The sequence below is a fragment of the Centruroides sculpturatus genome, unplaced genomic scaffold (genome assembly GCF_000671375.1).
Source record: "Centruroides sculpturatus isolate CEXI.00-Female unplaced genomic scaffold, Cexi_2.0 scaffold864, whole genome shotgun sequence".
In the NCBI taxonomy this organism is placed as follows: Eukaryota; Metazoa; Arthropoda; class Arachnida; order Scorpiones; family Buthidae; genus Centruroides; species Centruroides sculpturatus.
Genome location: NW_019385187.1, coordinates 329854 through 351121, shown reverse-complemented (window position 1 = coordinate 351121; position 21268 = coordinate 329854). Strand labels below are relative to the sequence as shown.

At 29.3% G+C, this 21268-nt stretch overlaps 1 protein-coding gene across 3 annotated transcripts in view; it reads right to left on the bottom strand.

The window, feature by feature from the left end:
• LOC111635908 (sodium- and chloride-dependent betaine transporter-like) overlaps positions 1 to 21268 on the bottom strand; it is a 60870-nt gene that overhangs the window by 22433 nt on the left and 17169 nt on the right. For all 3 annotated transcript variants that reach the window (XM_023381044.1, XM_023381046.1, XM_023381045.1), the window contains exons 2-3: positions 7450 to 7581; positions 6969 to 7242 (exon numbers count right to left, since the gene is read on the bottom strand). In XM_023381044.1, the coding sequence (XP_023236812.1) occupies positions 6969 to 7242; positions 7450 to 7581 (406 nt within the window). The remainder of the gene's footprint in view (positions 1 to 6968; positions 7243 to 7449; positions 7582 to 21268) is intronic.

Below are 21268 nucleotides of genomic sequence, written 5' to 3'. Positions count from 1 at the left end.
ATAAACGAGCAATTATTTATTGTGACATTGTCACAATGATAAGCTGAAATTTTTAATCATATCATTTTAATTTATTTAATATACAATATATGCTCTCCATCTGAAATTAGTGTCTTGCCCCTGTACATCATACTTTTCCTGTTAGCAATGGAGTCATGCCAGTCATCTAACACCTTTCAGGGAAAAATTTTTGAATTGAAATAACGTCTTCCGGTTTGCATCGGAAGTTCATATATCTTGCCCCTAACCTTGCCATATTCTGATCTCGGCTTTCATTTATTTAACTCCGTTCTCGAGATTAAGGAAAATCAGACAGATAGACAGTGGGAATTTAAACATGTACAATTTTTCAAATTGCAGCCCACTTACTCGGAAATCATATAATCATCTCCATATTCTCTCTATTGGTAATAGAGAGAGTATGGAGATGATTATATGATTTCCGAATTTATTATATTTAACTTTTACATGTACCTGATTTTAATAATTAAAACTTCTAAATAATTATTTAAACTGAAGTACTGTACATAAGAATATATTAATTTATATATTAATGGAGATAAATTTTAAAAATTATTTTAAAAACGGTTAAAATCGGTTCGGAACAACTATTTATTGATATCCATGATTCAGTTAGATTACTGGAACCACTAAATCACAAATAATATGCAGTTGTTTCAAATCGGTTTTACCTGTTCTTAAAATGTCGTTTGTTAACTAAGTTTTAAGCCATTCTATATCCAAGCCAAATAATTCAGCTTATTCATTTGATATTCAGTTTATCTACTTATACTGTAACACTACAGATAATTTGAATGTATATATTAATAGCACTGTTATTCTTAAAGTAATAACGTTTTCAATCAGTTCTTAAAGTCGTTTTAGATTAATTTAAAAGTAAACTTATCCTCATACTTAAATGCAGTTTTCTCGAATTAAAAATGAATAGAAAGGCATATTGGCAAGTGTATTGATCAAATTAATACTGTAATCAAATTAACTATGTTCTCTGTGTTTAACTTTTAAGTTTTATTAAATTTATAATTCGTAAGTGAGCTTATATAACTATTACTTGACGTAAATATACTACGTTACGTATGATAATAGTTTTCAATGATTAAACTTATATCTTAATTATTTATCTGGTATTTATGTACTAAATGTAATACTATCATCTTTAATTCTATTATTGTTTCTATTCATATCATCGGTATAATTAATTATATTTTGCATGAAATTTTCAATTAAATAATATCATCATAAATTATTTAACTGTACGAAGAATAATATTCCTTTCATATGATAAATTGTATTAAAGTTCAATTTTATATTTGATTTTTTCATTTTTTCAAATTTATGTATAGAGATATATATTTAATATATAGAAACAGCAAAAGAGATATAATTAGTTTTGAAATTTAATTCTGAAAAGGGGAAAAATCGAACTTTAACAACAAAACGCTTATATTTATAGTTATTCATAGATACATTGAATATCAAATATATAAAATGAATTAACTCCCGTTTATGATTTCTGACTGAGAATGTTTAATAATTTATTAAATTAACTTATTAAAAATGCACAAATAATGTAAAATTTAAATGTAATATAATAAACGCGGTAATCGTATATTTGACTTTCAAATCAATTATATTCATCTTTAAATAAAGATCACAGATGCTCAATGAAAAATATTCCAATTTGATCTATCAATAATATCTACAATTTCCACATGTAAATTATTATAGATTCAGATAATGAATGAACAAAATTCGTAATCTAGTAAAAATAAAAATTCTAGTAATGTCGTTGAATATTAAATATTAAAAGTAGAACTATTTTTTTATGAGTGAAAGAAAGCGAAATAAGTAAATAAATAATACGAGCATAAAAATCTATCTAAATAAAATCTAAAATGTTGGAGTTGAGTCTAAAACTGGCATGCTAAGTCCAGAAAAATTTAAACTACAAGACCTTATACGACAGAATTCTCAACGGCTCATTTTCATTGTTCTTCTAGAAGTGTTTTTCAACCTTTTCTTTTTCTTTTTTTATCTCGTGGCACACTTGAACCTATAATTAAATTTCCGCGGAAGAAAATCACCTGATTTAAAGTTGTGTTTGTAAACATTCTATCGCCATATTACTTGCCACTTAACCTAATTCTTTTTGTCTATATTCTTTGTGAATTAAATAAAATAGTATTGTTGTTCCTTAAAACAGCAGCAGTTACAACAATAGTTATTTACATTAATAGTTTTCATTTACGTAAGAAAAGCAATTAATGTTAAGTCTTGACTTGCATTTAAAAGTGGCATAATAATTGCGTTTAGAAACCTGCCCAATGTTCCGCTATTTCTACGTTAAAATAATTTGAACTAAATAGGGACAATTATAAATACATTTTCGATTTGAAGAAAATTTCATTTTAAATGAAATAACCCAGTGTTATGCACATATAAATTTGCTTACGAATATATATTTTTCACCTCATTTTGTATACGTTTATTTATTATAACAATGAAAAACTCGTATAATTAATTTAAAGAGATTTTAATTTTGACATGTAAATTAATTGTTTTTTGGGTTTCTTTCGAAAATAATTTATTTTATAACTTTTCAAAAATTTTCGCGGGAAACACCGCTTGAAAATCACTGATCTAGAAAAACACAGAAATATCTGTCAAACTGTTGCTTCATTTTAACGAGGTACCGTATTATATGCCTTCTTATAAAGATTAAGTCATTCCTAATTAAGGACTAAAGCTCTATGAAAAGTAGTTCAATTACGTTTAAAGTTGAGTCACTAAAACGCCAGAAACATAATTAAAATTATGTTTCTGTATATTTAACCACATCTTTTCTGCAGACAAGTGACTATTTTATGTACTGTGTATCTTATCTAGTTAATTAAAAACAATGTGTGCTTAATGATGATGCAGTATATAAAATTTAATAATAAAATAGTATAATAATAAATTTTAAAAACTATATAAAAAGATTACAAGCCTATTTGGTGTAAGATAAAACTATAAAACCGTTCAGGATGATTTTGAAAATGTTTGTTACGATAAACTATAAGTAACAATATTTAAAATTCTTTTGATTCAACTATTTCAGACGTAAATAAAACAATTTACGTCTAAAAAGATCAAATATAGTATGATCCCGATTTATCTTTTTCTTGAAAACTTCTCATAAGTATCTACATTGTTTCTTATGATCGAAATTTGTCTCTCGTTCCGACGTAATCAAGTCACCCTATGCGTTTCAACTAGATAACATTAAAGTACTGCGAAACCCACAATTATTTTAAATAAAGTAAATAAAATAAAAGTGTTGATCAGGTTATTTACCAATAGAAAAGAGGTTAATATGGAATGAGAGAAGCGAATACGACCTAAGAGAAATAAACAAAGTGAAAGTTATCAAACATATCTTTATTTACTGCTACGAAAACAAAAGTTTATTAAGACAGTAAGCAAAACAAGTAAAATAAAACTAGTCTTTAGTTAATGAAATTAAAATCATTGATAAAAAATAAAAGAATTGTTTAGTAATGCGAACTGATTGTTAGGAGTCTTCGTCAAAGGTGAGTGATGACATCTGTTGTTCTGTAGCCGAAAATATTACGTGAATGAAACAAAGAAAACAGAGCTAGAACCTACGAGCAATCTATTCGAATCGCTCGAAAATTTTAATCTCGTCGCACTGACAGTTGAAATATTTTGTTCTCGTAAATAGAGAAGAAATATAAAACAAAACAGCTCATTTTACAGTTCTCGTGAATCGAGAACTCGTAAATAAAGGTCACGTTGTATTCATACAGATTACTGTAATCCTAGTTAGATTTTTTGAGCTTTTTATCAACAATTTACAATTTTGAAACTTTGATAAATGTTTTGAGACTTTGAAAAATTGAATAATTCCTAAATACCATGAAATACAATCGTCTTATTAATTTACTATTTACTACATATAATATTAAAGACAATAAATAGTTTAGAAAAATATTGATAAATATGGCTATAAAATTTTTTAAGTTTTTAAATTAAGAGAGACTGTTCTGATTAGTTCCGATTAGACTCACTGGCATTTGGGGAACTTTGTCAGTGACTATAAAATGTTTTATTACGGTTAAAAAGATTTTTAGAGCTGTGTATGTGTATATATATGTACATACATACACACATAGATTTCTCTCTATATATAATTAAAAAACAAGTTAAAATTTGTTTCACATAGTTCTGTGATACACACACAACATTCATATAGTACCAAACAGTGTAATCGGCTATCTGATTGAAGACAAGTTTAGTTATAAATGCAAATGCAATTGTGATGAAAGTTAAAGTAACATGATTACCTTCATCACTTGTTCACTGCACAGTTAATCGAATCCTTTCGAGATTAATCTAGACACATCCGCACAATGCAACGTCAGGCATTCGTAATTGGAGTAAAGTAACAAACATTTGGCTCAAAACTGTTCTCTATTAATTGCTTCCCTATTATGTCCATTCTGAATACAGCAAACCTAATTGTTTCATACCTTCAGTTTTTAAACCTCAAGCAAACGTAATTGAAAAAAAATTCTTTTTTAAACCGTTTATTCAATTTAAGTTTAAACATCTTAAATTGAATAAACGGTTTAAAAAAATTTCTGAATTGTAACTTAATAATTAACATAAAAACAAAACTTTATTATATCTTGTAAAAATATGCTTATTAAAAAATTCTTTTGCTGCTTTATACAAAAGAAAGATTTTTCAAAGACGTTATGATTCTTTCCATATCTTCCAACCATGCTTTTAATCTTTCAGCTATCATAAAAATAATTTTAAACTAATTTGCATACTCTATACAGCGGAAAACTATTACAAAATAGTATGTTTTCTACATATATGTATAAATAACACTTACAAATATAATATTGTTGTGCGTAATTTTGTTAATTTTTTCAGTATGATACTGCTTAATCTAACAGTTAGTTGACACGTTCTTAATTCTACATACCGGTTTTACCTATAGAAAAACAGGCAAAGCACACCCGTTAACTTATATCTATCCTGTATTTTGAGGGTTATATTTCTCCTTAAGCTCTCTCAAAAAAAAAAATTAATAATAATAATAACAATCTTTAACACTGAAATGACGCTTACGCAACTGAACTTTATTTTCTATGAATCTCGAATAAATTATTGATTAAAAAACAAATTTAAAAATTATCTGCGTGCTTATCACAAGTTTTATGACAAATAACAAGAAAAAGTTGTGAAAAAAAAATCACTTATTTCACCAATCATTTAGGAATTATTCACAGTTTAAAACAACGCTTTAAATTGCAAAATATTCTAGTTTTAAATTTCTGTATTAATAATGCTATATGATTAAGACTTAACTATTCAGTCTTGAATGATTTAATTTTTATTATTAAAATAAATTTTATTTATTGATATTTATTTATTCGTAATAATAATTTACTAGCTAGTGAAAAAATGTTTAAATTATAAGCGCATGAGAACTCTTATTGCCCAATATGCACAGTCGCACGGTACGACCTAACAACTAAATTTACTAGTGTCAATATATTAAATTATTCTGATTTTTGTTGTTTTAACACTATATAAATAATAATAAAAAACTAATATAAATTTAAATTGAACAAACATTACGAATACAATGAATAAACATTCAAATACAAAGAAGAAAGTAAAACTTTTTTCAAAATGTTCATTAATTTCCATTATATGTTTATCTCCTTCACCAAATGATTTTGACCAGCTTTATCATATTTAAAATAAACTATATATATATATATATATATTTTCGTAAAAGTTTATGAGAAGCAAGAGTTTGGTGAAAATAAAATGGAAACACTTTAAGAGTTTTAAAATTATTACAAGACATTATTACAAGACAAGGTTATAAAATATGCAGTTAGAAAAATATCAAATTGAAAGTCATTATATTATAGAAAAAGTTTTACGAAATGTTCATTAAGACAAAAATATTTTTATTGTTTGTTATAGATAAAAATGTGATATTTAAAAGATTTTTCTTCTTGGGTCCTTAATATTTTTCTTAGTCTTACAGGATTTTCACAGGACCAAATAAAGAGACGTAAAAATGAAAATCGCTTTCATATCCTTAACCAAGCGATTTTATTGTAGCTTATATTCTTCTAAAATCGAATAATTCTGGCATTATATTTAAGTTACATATAGGCCTAAGTTAAAATTCAATATTTTTAAAATTTAAAGTAAGCTATAATATTGATTTTTTAATAAATTGGTATTAATATTAAACTTAAGAAAATGAAAAATAGAATGCCAAAACAAAAATTTCTAACATATAAATTACAATCTACAGTGAAAAAAGGATAAAAAATTCTCGGTTTAATATATCGATCAGATAAAGATTGACGTCAAATGCTACTGTTTCCGAAAGGCAATATAGATTTTGTATGGAAAGCTTCACACAAAGCTCTGTTCAAGGTGACATTGGCGGTATTTGATTGATCGCCTGACTAAAGAATCGAAGATTGACTTAAGTGGAATTCACTACTGTCATTTCCTATTATCAGAAAATGAATAATTAATACAAAATTCAGATACAAACGACTTTTTCGTATATTCTCATTTTAAAATCTGTTCAAATATTTTTTCTTTTTATATGATTGGTCAATGATTTAATCGTATAGTTTCCAATAATTACAAAATTATTAACTGGAATATGTTTTTAAAATTGTGTTTCCCTTAAAATTTAATTCTAAGTACGTTAAAACGAATTAGTGGTTACTATGAGGATTTATCGAATGCAAAATTATTACGTGCAAAGTTAATAGCGTCATTAAATTAAAAAATAATAATAATCGAAATGTTGTTATTGTCGGAGTATCACTCAGACATAAGTATCGATATTTGCGTCTGTTAATGCCAGACACAAAATATCAAACGATCCTTACTCCCAAAATTCGGCAACGGCATCCACTTTTCTATTGGTGCTACTTTCTACAGTGGTAACGGTGATGTTGACGGCCATATCGGTGAAATTGGCATCGGTTATGTTACGAGTTTCCTCGACGCGCAAACAGTGTTCGGTGTTCCAGTGGTTACCGCAAGTTGACCACGGAAGGACATCAGTGAAAGAGTAAAACAAGTAGAGTAATCCCCAACTCAAGATGACGATGTAGTATATATTGAGGAAGAAACAGATGATGGTTGTTCCGTAACCAATGCCTGAAAAAGAAGATAGACTGTAAAATACATAACATTCTTGTATTGTCACATATAGTACCCTAGGACCATATTTGATTACATATCGAACCTGCATACATATTCTGTAGAAATGTAAGCACTTTCGTTCTGTAATTTAACAAACTGGACAATTCATATTTAATAAAAGATCTTACTCCTTTTTAGTCTCGTTCTGTAGAACGACTTTACCTTTAAAAATAGGACAGATGTTCCAAACAGTTATCCCCCCTTGACTCGTATACTGTCCTAATGCAATCTCAAGCATGAAAACGGGAGCTCCACCAGCTAAAAGGCAAATGCCGTAAGGTATGAGAAATGCTCCTGAAAGAGAAAAATAAATAAAATGTCATTACATAAAATTTGTAACGTTCATATAAAAAATCAATTTACTGTTATGATAAATCACTAATTATAGTACTTTTAGTTCATATTCAATAAAGTCATTTCTCATAAATTTCTATTATTTACTTTCAATTACGTTAAACATTATTAATTTATGCTATTTTTCTAATTGCTCCGAATTTCTATTTAAACTAAAAGATTCATTGATTAACTATTTTTTAAAATAACTCAAAGTAATTGCAGATAAACAGAATTGAAGACAATGCATTCAATTTGTTTCAAAACAACAACAATAAAGAGCATTAAGAAAATTAAAGTTCTAAAAAATGATCTTAACTTTACATTAGAACTATAAAATGAATATTTTTCGATTACATTTTTCTTAGTACATAATTAATTTAAACATATAATCTTTTGATATTTAATTTCTGACAGTTCTGACGAAATTTCGCAGCTTCTATATAAATTGTCGCGACAGATTGATTTTTGAATAACTTCATATAAACGTTAAAAAATCACTCAATTAAATTAAAGTGTACGCTGTTTAATACCAGGATGTTGGAACTACACCAAAGAATATAACGATGTAGAAGGGATTCGTCGTTGGTGTTTTGCCAAACCAAATAAGGAAGCAATGAAGCATAAGCAAGCAAGCAGTAAGTGTAACGTTGGTCGATAAAAGGGTCTATAAGTGTGTGTCCTTTCGTGAGATGACAATTAGATCACTCCCGAATCTGAAGGTCGATCGACAAACAAAATTCAATACTCCAAACATGCATACAGGCAATGACGAAAATTCAGTAAATTATCGAAAAGATGCCTAGCAAGACTTGAGAAGTCAGCAGGAAAGATACTTTCTAAGGATACCGGTTAGGCGTATATTATAGATTAATCCTTAATATTTGAATTATTTATTTATTTTTATCTATATTGTATTACTGAATATTGAAATTTATGATCACATGCCGGTAATAAAATAAATATAATGTGATAGGCACGACCATATATATGCTAGTTACAAACAAAACATGTTTGTCTGCATTCTAGTTTATAAATATACAATAGCTTTAAAAGATATCGAATAGTAATAAAAACAATTCTTGTTATTATTAACTGCTCATTAACTTAAAAACTTAATAGTAAAGACTTTCCTTATTTTTAAACGTATTTATTTGTAACTTGACGTCTTAATTTGACGTCAAGTTAAGTCATCAGTTTTATTAAAGGAGAGATGGACACAACTAAATTAACTCAAGCGAGAGCAGGTGAAACATTTATAGTAAGTAGCATCTCATTGCCAAATTGTATTTATTCATCACGACCTCATTTCTCCTAGTATTGTCACATGACTAACTGCGCCAATATCCTCTAAATGCAGCATACTTGCATCAGTACAGGATATTTAAGATAGGAAAGGAGTTTAAAATTTCAGATAAAATTGTTACTGTGTTTGAAATGAAATACTGTATAAACATTCTACAAATAAGATTGAAGACTTTGTAATTGGTAATTAACGTATCGTAATTAATTCTGATATCAACGTATGTCTATCTTAAATTCCATTTTGCACTATTCTGGGCATTTTCAGCGAAAACCTTGGTTTAATTTTAAAAAATTGTCCTCACGAATTGATGTTTAATAGAATTAAATTCAAAGTGTTTAAATGTCAATCAATCCTAGAAGCGTAGACAGAGTTCAGCAACACCATTTGATTTGGTCTAGAACACACAAGAGCTCCAAAATTAATAACTTTTATGTAAAAAAAAAAACATAAAAGTATTTTAAAAACTTATTTGAGACTGGTATGGACACTATCTTTTTCTCTAGGCTGTGATGTCGATAATAATCAAATTTTTAAAGGATCAAAGTTTTGAAAAGCTAAAATTCATATCTATATTGTGTATTAAAAAAATTAAAATTTCATTTTAAGTGTTCAAAATTACAATAATATTTCTAAAAAGAAAATTAACTTACATAATTTGCTTTTAAAATTGAATTAAATTATTAATAGCTTAATTCATTTCTTAATTAATTAATTAAATAAATACAAAAACATTTTTGTATTAATTTAACTCTGTTCTAGAAAGTAATTTAAATTTTTGACATTAAAGCAATAAAACGAATTATTTTTTCCTCTTTGTAAATTCTCCAATAAGTAAGAAGTTTAACTCAATAGAACTTATATCTTATAAGGAAGGGGTTTCTCGTGTCAGTCTTACATTTAAAAAAATATATATCATTCGATATAGAAGAAAAATAAGAATACACATATTTTTTTCTTTTATCTATCAGGTCAGCCGTTCGCAAGAAATAGGGTTCTAAAATGTTCTAATTCACATAAATATACAGTATAGCAATGGCCGTATTGTCGCCAAACTGGAAATATCGAGGGGTTGATTCTGCTTGATGTTTTTACTTTTTATGGTTTAATGTAAATGTAAGGAAAAATGCAATATTTAAGACTAATTAATTGTTTACAATGAGCAATGAAATAAAGGCATTTCTGTCACAATCTTCTAATGAACACTTTGTTTCGGGAAATGTAAAATTTACGTCGATAATATTAGAAAAACTTGTAATGTTCTCGTCTGTCACATATCCTGTCTTCTGACATGCATACATTAACATGTGTTTAAAAATAGCAGCACATAATTGGGTATACGTAAATGCCAAAGTCCGGCTACAATTCTACCATTACGCCATCAATGTTATATATATATATATATATATATCATTTTAGACCCCTATTTCTCGCGAACAGTGATGATAAATCTAGTAATGATAAATTAATAAATATACTTTATTGACTCATTAAGCATGACAAACAATATTATGAGAAAAAAGCAATCGAAAAATTTTTTGTTTACATTTTCACTCTTAGATTTAAATTCAATTAAATCTTAAGTTAAATCTCTAATTCTATGTAGTGATCTGCGTTTTACCATGTAAGTTATGTGTATACCGTATATATAGACCTATCCATATTAATATATATATATTTATATCATCTATGTACGGTATATATATACATTGATGATATGAATAAGCCTGTATATATAAATATTGATATGATAATGACATTTAAAAATATATATTTCAATTGTTTAATCATATAGTGCATTTCAATCTAAAATTTCAGTTAATTTTATTGATAAATTTATCACACACAAATGATTATAATTATTTGGAATAACTGTAGTTGTAAATTATTAATTCCCCAATTTTTATGTATCTACCGTAATGTCTATACGTTTGTCTCAATTCTATTATAGTTAATAAATAAATCTTCAAAATATTCTAAAAAATGTTCACGAGAACCTTACTTTATTTAAGAACTTGTTACATCAAGGAGGAGCGCACAAAAATTAGAAGACGACAACCGTTTTTCAGATATTTATTGTAACACAAATCTGTTACAATAAATATCTTTAAAAGCTTCCGAGCACTTAATTAAAGCGATTCTTATTATTGAATGCTCATTAACTTCAAAAGTTACTCTTTCTCTACTATGAAACATCTCTTTGTAACTTAATATGACGTCATCGTGAAACGTCAAGTCATTAAAACAGGATAGTGATTTTGCATCTAAGAATATGTCAGATCAGAACAAACGAACACACGCCATTATATTTCAATACATTAAAGCATACTTTTTGTCTCGATTTAAATTCATAAAAATTTATTCACCAGTCTTAATATTTCTAAAAACTTATTTCGAACTGAGTCTCCAATTAAATTACTGATCTGTGTTCCAAATAGCTTACTTCATAGTGTTTTGTTGCTAACAATTTTGTAAGCTAAAAATTATGCGAGAAAATCAATATCTTTCCGTGTAGTTTTTTGCTTACGAAATTTTTCAATTATTACTTTTTATTTGAGAAAAGTATGGATCTATTTTGGAAAAATAAATGAAACGTAATATTTATGATATTTTAATGTCTAATATTTAAATTTTCTTCTTTACGCTGCTTTTTTTCCAATTAAAAGATTCTCTCTCATTATTTCAATTTTTGCACGACATAATTTCAGTTAACATTAAATCATAATGAAGTTACAGGCCCAAGGACGTATTGAACTACCTCTACTTGATATTGATCGTTTCTGATAATCGGAAAATAATTTATTCTGTTACATAAATAACTATATATAAACGACTCTATGGTAACCGAGACAGCCCAATACAGTAGGGAATTAAAACGTTCATTTGATTTTTATGTAATTCGGATTTACAGCATTTTCAAGAGGTTCGTCACAATCATCATCAGACATCGCAGGTATCAAGCATAATAATGCTAATACATAATATGTTATATTTACGTTAACATTATTGTGCTTCACCAGACGGAGATATTGCATGAAAATTTCCTGGGGATATCCGCCTAGATTCGACCATAAGCAGCAGACTGACGTCTTTACCGCCTCGGCCAACCGACCGACTACTTCGGAAAATCAGTAGATGCAAGAAAACGAAGAAATGCTAATAAGATACGCAGATAATAAAAAAAACTGATCTGAATAAAAAACGATGAAAACATAGAATAAAAAACACTATAATAAAGAAATTGGTTTAAGTTTACAAAAATATAAACAAGATGAATGAAATTAATAATAATGTAAATCTTGGAAATACACACATAAACACATTCATAAAAGAAAATTTGAATTTTATAATTATCATCCAAAACAAAGAAATACAGGTAACCCCCGTATAACACGGTAGTTACGTTCCAAAAAATTGCCGTGTTATGCGAATCCGTGTTATACGAAACAAAGAACTAATACGAAAAGGAGGGTTAGGTTCCAAAAATTAAAAAACATGCTAGTATATTTTCATAATTAAGATAAATATCTTCATTAAAATTTTTTAAGTGATACATATTAATATAAATTAAACAATGTTTTCTTCGTCATCACTAAAAACACTATTAATTAACCGAGAGCGTTTTCTTTTTGGCAAGTTATCCTTATCCTCTAAGCATTTTTTCTGCATTATCTTCAGATCCATGCTTTACCTTTTGCAAAATGTATGTAATTTTAGATTGCTTGCTTCTAGTTAAAAGGTCTTTATAAATTTCCTTATATGGTGCTAAACACTTATGAAGAATAAAGCACGTATGGAATAAGGGAAAAACATTCGGCAGAAGCGTCGAGATTTGGCAACATTGAAACAAGTTTCGAGAAGGACCACGTGTATCAACAGAAGGCGAGAAGAGAAAATTTACATACTTAAGTACTAATAGTTCACGAAAATAATAATTTTCGTGAAATATTATTACTTAAGTATGTAAAAATTTATTACATTTCCTGTTGTACGAGGGTTTTACCCAATTCTCGAACCGTGTCAGAGTGAATCCGTGCTATAAAAGTACCGTGTTATACGGGGGATGGTACCAATTCTCGAACCGTGTTAGAGCGAATCCGTGCTATAGAAGTGCCGTGTTATACGGGGGTTACCTGTATAAAATATAAAAGCACGATGACGCTATATAGCCTAAATATCAAAATAATTTTAAAATTTATTTACAATCAGTAATATCATATATACAGTAACTTTTTGAAAGTTTTCCTTACCATACTCCATCGAGAAGTATATTAAATGATTATTTTTACTAATATTATAAAGAGGTAATGTTTGTAAGTTTGTATGTAGCGGGTAATCTCCGAAAGTACTCATCCGATTTCAAAAATTCTTTCACCAATATTTACAATGGAACTTCAGGGTGGACATAGGCTGTATATTATTCCGTTAAACGTTCTTATAAATTAAAAGATATCATCTAGGTTAAGGCTTTTATGTCCAACAGATGGCGCTACGAGTACGACGATCTAAGTTTGCTTTTCTGTGAGGCATTACGCTTTTCTTTGAGGATGAACTAGAGCAGATCATCTTCTATCTATCTATATAAATAAAAAGAGTAATGTTCGTTTGTTCCTATCGATTCGTTTGAAATTTTGACACAACGTTGCATTCGAATACGCACGTTTTTTATATAATATATATGTCGAAATTCCCCCACTGGGGGGAGATGGTCAGGATTAAGGCTTACCGTAAAGAACTCTGCTTCTATTATACTATTTTAGATGCGGTTTTTTGCATTTTTGATTGCGTTTTAATTGGGTACGTCAACAGAATATACACTAAAAAGGGATTTTTCGATATTCCCCCCACAATGGAGAAGTGTTATACATTTATAATAGATACATTTTGAGCCACAACAACGCGTGGCGGGGTCTGCTAGTTTCGAAATAAAAGTAAATATTGTTTCCAAATACAAATGTAAAAATAATTTGTAGAAAATAAATCAATAAATTAGTTCTACGTATAATATTGGATATTTAACCTTCTGTATGACTTCCATTATTTTAACAAATACTGCAACTATGTTATATAAGAATTTGTTTTATTGCTACAATACGCAACCAAATAGTTTCAAAAGTCGTTTTGTGATTTAGTTATGTCTAAAATATTAATAATATTCAAGAATGGATTATGACCATAAAGGCTAATAAGTCACTGATATGAAATCTATTCAAATAATGATCCTTTTCAATGACCTTGATTTCATTTTTAGGTGGCTAACAATAACTTTTAATGGTTAAAGATTCGGGAAATATTCAAATTACAAACTTTCAGAGTGAATCCGATTATGCATAAAAGTATTTCATTTCAAATATTCGAACGAAAATAGCCGAAAAACGAGCGTCAGTTTTCATCTGAAGTAAGCATATTGAGATGATGCGTAGCAAAATGCTGTTACTACGCGTCTCGCATAATGCTGTAATGTTATTTTTCATCGTTCAGAATTAGTAAATGGCGATTATTTTTAAATGATAATTATCTTTTAGGATATTTTATCTTCTATCATTTCCTTTCACTGTCGAGCAGAAACAGGAAGTGCGATGTACGAATTTAGGAAGCAGTACGTCACGATGTATTATCCGCGCAGGTGTTATATCTATACTTATCATATAAAAAGATAGTGATTTTTCGGTAATAAACGTTCTCGTGAACGAAAACTGCCAAATAATTAATTGTTTGAAAAGAGATTTGGTTCGTATTTAAGTCTGGAATGCATGGCCTGGATATCAGATCCTCACATAGCTACTTCGCTTGAAATTTTTATAATTTTTTTAATTGGTTGAATGACGTTTCTGAAACCTTTCTGTTTCTAGGAATAATTTAAATATCTGTGTTCACATAAAAATGAGTTACTATGAAAATTGCTTTTGAGATGATCCAAGCCATGTGTTATTGAGTTTAGCTTAGCGAGCGCCATTTTGTTTAGCGTTTTAATTTTTTTTGTTGGATGAATAACACAGCCTGTGGCACATATAATGTAGCCAGAAATATCATAAATGACCAATGGTTGTATTGTATGGCCATGTAAACATTACTAGCATCAATTTCCTCCTTAATAATTTATAGATAAAATCCAGAAAAAAAAAACCGCAAACTTAACTTAAAAAGAAACACTTTTGAAAAATGTTCATTTGAATTAATCAAAGAATAGTTGAAAAATCTAGCAGATAACAAACTTTTATATAGGGGAGATCGGGGCAAGATCGGCATGTTAAGCTTTACTTAAATTTTGTGTAATAAATACTGCTGTAAACTGAAAAAAAAGCTTTGCATATTGTCTATTGGAATGTTACCTTACTATAGAACTGGTTAAAATCAGCTTGGAAATAAAAATAATTAAAATTATTGCAGAAAGATAATGTATCAAATTGACGAAGTTGCCCCGGGTATAGGGGCAAGATCGGCAACTTCTCTCTTTTTGTAAAGTTGTAATTATTTTAATTATTTTTATTAAAGTTGCCCCTGGTATAGGGGCAACAGTAATGGGGCAAGATAGGCACGTATATAAAATTATGTTATTAACAATGTATAAGTTGGAATTCACTATTAAAACAAAGAAATACAAATCCAACACCCATTTAATATTATTACAACGAAATGCAAGTTCAAAGACATATATACATGAATAACAAATGCAAACATGTTTTCATTTATCATCTGTTTGATTTTTATCCTTTGCTTCTAATGTGGCTTTATGTTGCCGATCTTACCCCGCTAGTCATGATTTCGAAACATTAAGTACAACCCTGAGAACAGAATGCCAAGCCACGATCTGGCCACGTGAATAAGTTGAAGTTACATCCTTCTAACAGGAAAAGTAACTTTCGTTATCATGGAATTATAACAAAACCTGCCAATTCAATATAAATGGAAAAAAAATATTATATGGAATTGAACGAAAATGAAAATTTGCTTGATAATTCAACTACGCTTGTTGGAGAACAATAAAAACACTACACTCAACAAGCCACCAATAAAACTCAACTGCCTATCCTATAACCAAAGTCTCCTTTTAATTTGTTTTTTAAAAAAAGCGCTTGACAAACTTGCCCCGCATGCTAAGTTGCCCCGATCTCCCCTAAAGCAATAACAAAAACGCAAGGAAATTTTCAGGAATGACAAAGAATAATACAGGAAATAAAAAGTGACGATGTCGCATCTTCAAAACACAGAAAAACGAAATATAATTGAAAAATGCAAGATATACATCTGCTTACAACATTGCAATTATTTTTGTAACAGTTGTTCCAAGGAAACTCAACAGGAATAATTAACTTTCTCAAGTCATAAACCCTCTACGATTGTTTGAGTATATTTATATTTGCTAAATGTTTTACATTAATAAAAAAAAGTAAAGTTATTGTTTTCATCTATAACTATTGAATTCTTATTAAATTAAAGCCTACAGATAAAAATGAAATTAAAGTAACACAATTACAATGAAGTACTAAAATAAATATCTGGTTTACAAACCCAGGACACGCATTCAGGTCATTGAAGCCATGAATTGCAGGATGAACTGAATTTACACCTTTAAATCTTTACATACAACGTATTTAAATTTTCTTTTATCTTTAATGACTAAAAGTTATTGATTGCTTAACCTTAAATTAGGCCAAGGTTATCAAGACGATCATTATTGAATTCAGCACTATCGATTTTAACAGAATCATCAGACATTCCATTTTTGAATTTGCATTTCTTTAGAAGTTATTGAATTCGAAAGAATTATTTGAAATAAAGTATCTTATTATGATGTAACTTTTATAACCAATGTTATTTCATTATTTATACATGTTTCGTCAAAATACGTATTTTAATAGTTTATTGAATTTGGTACTTAAAAAAATTTGAATAAATTTTTAATATCTGAATGTAAGAACAAATAAAGAATAAATTAAGAATAAATAAAGCATAAATTTAAGAATAACTTTTTCAGCGACCTGCTTATTCTTTCCTGTTCCTCATTAAATGTTTGCTTCCTAGCAATCCCCGTTTCTTATTTCTCCCCAGAGTAACACTTCACAAAATTACATTTTTAATTGATTAATCAATGTCGACATCCATATATCTTTTGATATGGAAGAAATTACAGAATCATATTAAAATGCAAATTTTTTGGTTTATCTATATTGCACTTAAATAGTATGGCTTTTAATTAATGCTGGTAACAAAACCTGTTTTCGGTAAGTCGCGGTTTTAGCAAAAACCGAAAAACGGTTTCAAACAGACAATGAAAGCAGTATCATCATTACAATATAATTTTGTTTACTGCGTGTTTTGACTTTTAGCTAGAAGTAAAGTATGCTTGAATTTAAGACGTACAGTACTACCAGACTACCAGAAAATTTCAGTGTAACATTACAATTTGTATACTGCATAAATTTATCGCCCTTGACTTTTTTAAAACAATGCTACTTATCACTCATGTTTAAATTGTAGAATTAAAACTAACATGAAAACCAGTGAGAATTAATCTTAAAACGATAGTTTTCAAATGCTACTTGTTAAATAACTAGATTCCAGTAATTTCATTAATGAAAAATTAAGACTATACAAAATAAATTTTGAGTCATTTTTTGCCTATCATCATCCTTATATTCCAGTCCGGGAACCACAAAACAGCAGGAGACGTGAAGCAATACTTCCACAAATAACCGATTAACACAATCAAAAAACTAACAAAATTAAAAATGATCTCGACATTCTCACTTTTCTGTAGACTACGACGTCTACACATTAAAGAATTGTTAAAATTCTTCACGACAGCATTCATGTTATATAATCGCGACTTTTATTACAGTCCATATAATTTAAGAAGCTCTATGTCTCAGTATACAATCTACTGTTTCAAACTTTATAGTGCAACATACATTTGAATAATATTTATCATACTGCAAAGTTTGAGCAGTGACCGGTGCTGTCCTATTAATCACGTTATCAATCACGTATTCAAGGATTGATCAATTTTCATAGTAAAGCAAACGGCTAAAGTTGTCAATAGAAAAAGAAAATTTCTTTTCCATTTTTACTCTTTCCGCCCATCAGGCACTAAAATTATTACTTTCCCGGCTGTTATATATAAGAAGGAAAGTATGGCGATCAGTCAAACAACGACCTCCAAAGATTTTTACATTATTGGACTCAGGATACCTTGAAACGTCGAGAAAAAGGGGGGGGTTTCTTCTGTATGTATGGATGTTAGTGTGTGTGTGATTTAGTGTGTGTGTATGTGAGGCACAATTTTGTTCACCCTGTTCGAAGCTTAATAACTCCTGTGCTTTTTGTCGAAAATTTCTGAAATTTTGCAGGGAGGTTTGTGTATTAAGGAATTCGTGCTATTAAATTTTGGTGGTTAAAGGTCAAGGAATGGGGAGATAAAAAGGGTCTAACTTAATGACGATTTTACTCGTTATCAGCATTTACAATTTTTTATAAAACCCATCCCTACCTTCAAAATGAAGTTCTTTTGCCATTTTATAATAATTAAAAATATAAAAATGTTATTTTTAATAAAATATCGTAACAGATGGGGCCACCAAATGTTGCCGGAAAAGTTAAGCAACTCGTTGCTGGCATTTTTTTCCATACCCATCGTGGGTTCGGTCAGGTCTAGAATGAGGATTGTTGGTGAGCCGACATATATGGGATGCGAATTTTTTATACACCCATGCTAAGCAAAAGCACTGTCACCTCGCGTTGAGACTAGTCAAAACTTGCGTTATTATGCATCGATATTATTATATGCTTAAATTTGAATATATAAATGATTATTACGTTGCATAGATAAGTTTTCTTTATTTTACATAGTGGACTGGTTCTAGAATGCTTTATATCGCTACCAAAACAAATTGTTTTTCTCTAAAAAGTGAAATTAAATTTTGAGTAAGTAACGCGCATATTAATTAATAAATATTCATAAACAGNAATATTTGTTTGATTTTTAACTTTTTCGACTCTGTTATATAGGCCTATAACAAAGGAAAAGCATTGCGATCAATAAAAAATGACCCCCTTCCAGATTTTTACATCTTTGGACTTAGGACAGCCTGAAACATCGATTAATGCAAAAACATTCGGGTTTTTTTCTGTATATATGGATGTTTATGTGTGGAGGGGCACGATTTTGTTCACCCTCTTTGAAGCTTAATAACTTCTATGCTATTTGTCGAATTTTTTTTATATTTTGCAGGGAAGTTTGTGTATTAGGGAGATTGATGCTATTAAATTTTGGTGGTTAAAGGTCGAGGGAGTGGGAGATAAAGGAGGTCGTGTGTTATATCTCGAGTAGCAAATAATAATAATCTGAACAATTTCATCCGATATTAAAATAAATTGAATACACAAATGTACTTGTATGTCTGAAACATTAAATCCAAATTTCACGTTGAATTCGAATACGGTAAGATGTCCTTTTACAAAGCACTCCTTCTAACTATGCCAGAATCAATAAATTTCTTGCTGACTATACTTGTAAGCCACTGCCATCTAACGGTGATATGCTAACTATAAATATACAAGTATCTATATGATAAGTAGGCGTATCTTTCTCTAAATCTTGGTAGTATAGAAATAAGCGTGGTTTGGTCTTGCGTCGTTGCTAAACATCGAGGCAGTTGTATCAAATAGGAAAAATAACTCATCTCACTGTAAGTAAATAAACGTAACCGTGTTAAATATTATGTAAACTGTAAAGGTATGTTAAGGCTTATAACTTTAACGAACTTTCTCGAACTTTATCGAGTGTTTAGGCCAGAATAATTTAAATTAGAGATCTCCATACATTATGTCATCATTAGTTCCTGGGAAGGAGCGTAATACTGATAAAGAAAGGTTGATAGCAGGGAAGAAAGAGCGACTGCGTGAATATGTAATATTACTAATTTACTTCTTTATTTTCGTAGCTGTCGTACTTTGGATGATTTAACAAAAGAACTGCAAAATCTTGAGCTTGACATTAAAATGAACACAATGTATTTGTAGCTTATCATGGGCGTCTGCAGAGAGAAACGAATGTACAATTTGACTCCAGAATCGAGTAAAAACTTCCACAAATTATAGTCGTAAAAGTGATTGAGATAAGTAACCTTACATCTTTCATTATGGGACGCTTTGTCTGTCTTTTTTGTATTGATGTGATACTGTGTTCTGTAATCCACTCGTGAAAAACCCAAAAAGTTAATTAAATAAACATTTATTGGTGTGATTATTTGCGTCAAGTTTTGCCCTCATGGAAAATTTTCTGTGGACACCCATGCGGCTGATGGCATGTTTTCCCCTCACAACTGAAGGAATGTGTCATTAGATCATTATGTCAATTCGCTTGAAATGAGTGAATTTTGAGCAGAAGCTTCTCTGAACAAAACTCAATTTGATCAAGCCTTCTGTAGAGCCACAATAATACAACTCAAAAAAATTGGTATCTTTTTTTAGGGCCTCTTAATGTTGTTATTTTTTATTTTTTGATCATACGGGGTAGGATGACGAGGCGAGAGTGTCAATATGACTAAAACTTTCTTATGGTACAATCAATATAAGGAAGTATCTCCAGTCTTTCTTAATTAATCTATTCAGTCGGCACTTACAAAGAAAACCCGCAGGTACTAAGTGTTATTATCTATAAAAAAAAAGATATACAGATTTCTTAGGAAAGTCGGCCACTGATGGCCGAGTGGATAAAATCACTGAACACTGGTAGTTGATCGCGGGTACGCGCCTTGCCAACGGGCTGACCACGTGAAGTTTTCCGGGTTTTCTTCACGTTAGTAACACCTAATGAAACGCCAATTTACCATAAAAGATCTCCCGGAAGGCACTCCCCTCGGCAGATCGCCCATGTGTCGCGTTACCATACACCAATAAATCAAACTTTAGGAAAATCCACACACTCTTTACAATTTTTAAACCATCTGTCGTGGCACTACGGAAATAATTGGCAACTATGTAAAAGTGACCATGCTCAGTCCCGTAAACGTGATTTTAATGTCCCTAGTGGATAAGATGGAACTTTTTGCCTATTACAAAATGAAAGACATTGTTTAATTAATAGAGAGGTTGCGGCCGACGTTTTCAATGCGAAAACGTCGGCCGCAACCTCTCTAATGAGTATAAAATGATACTTGTTTCAGCAGAAGCACATAAGGGAAATAGCATAAAAGACTAAGAAAGCATCAGCGGTAAACCGATTTCCGGCGACTAGTCCTAGACAGCAACAGAAAAATGATAACGAAATGGAATTTTAAGAATCCTTTAATCGTCTTTAGTAAAGTAGATATCATTGTGCTTGGTCCTCTGCTCCTAAGTTTT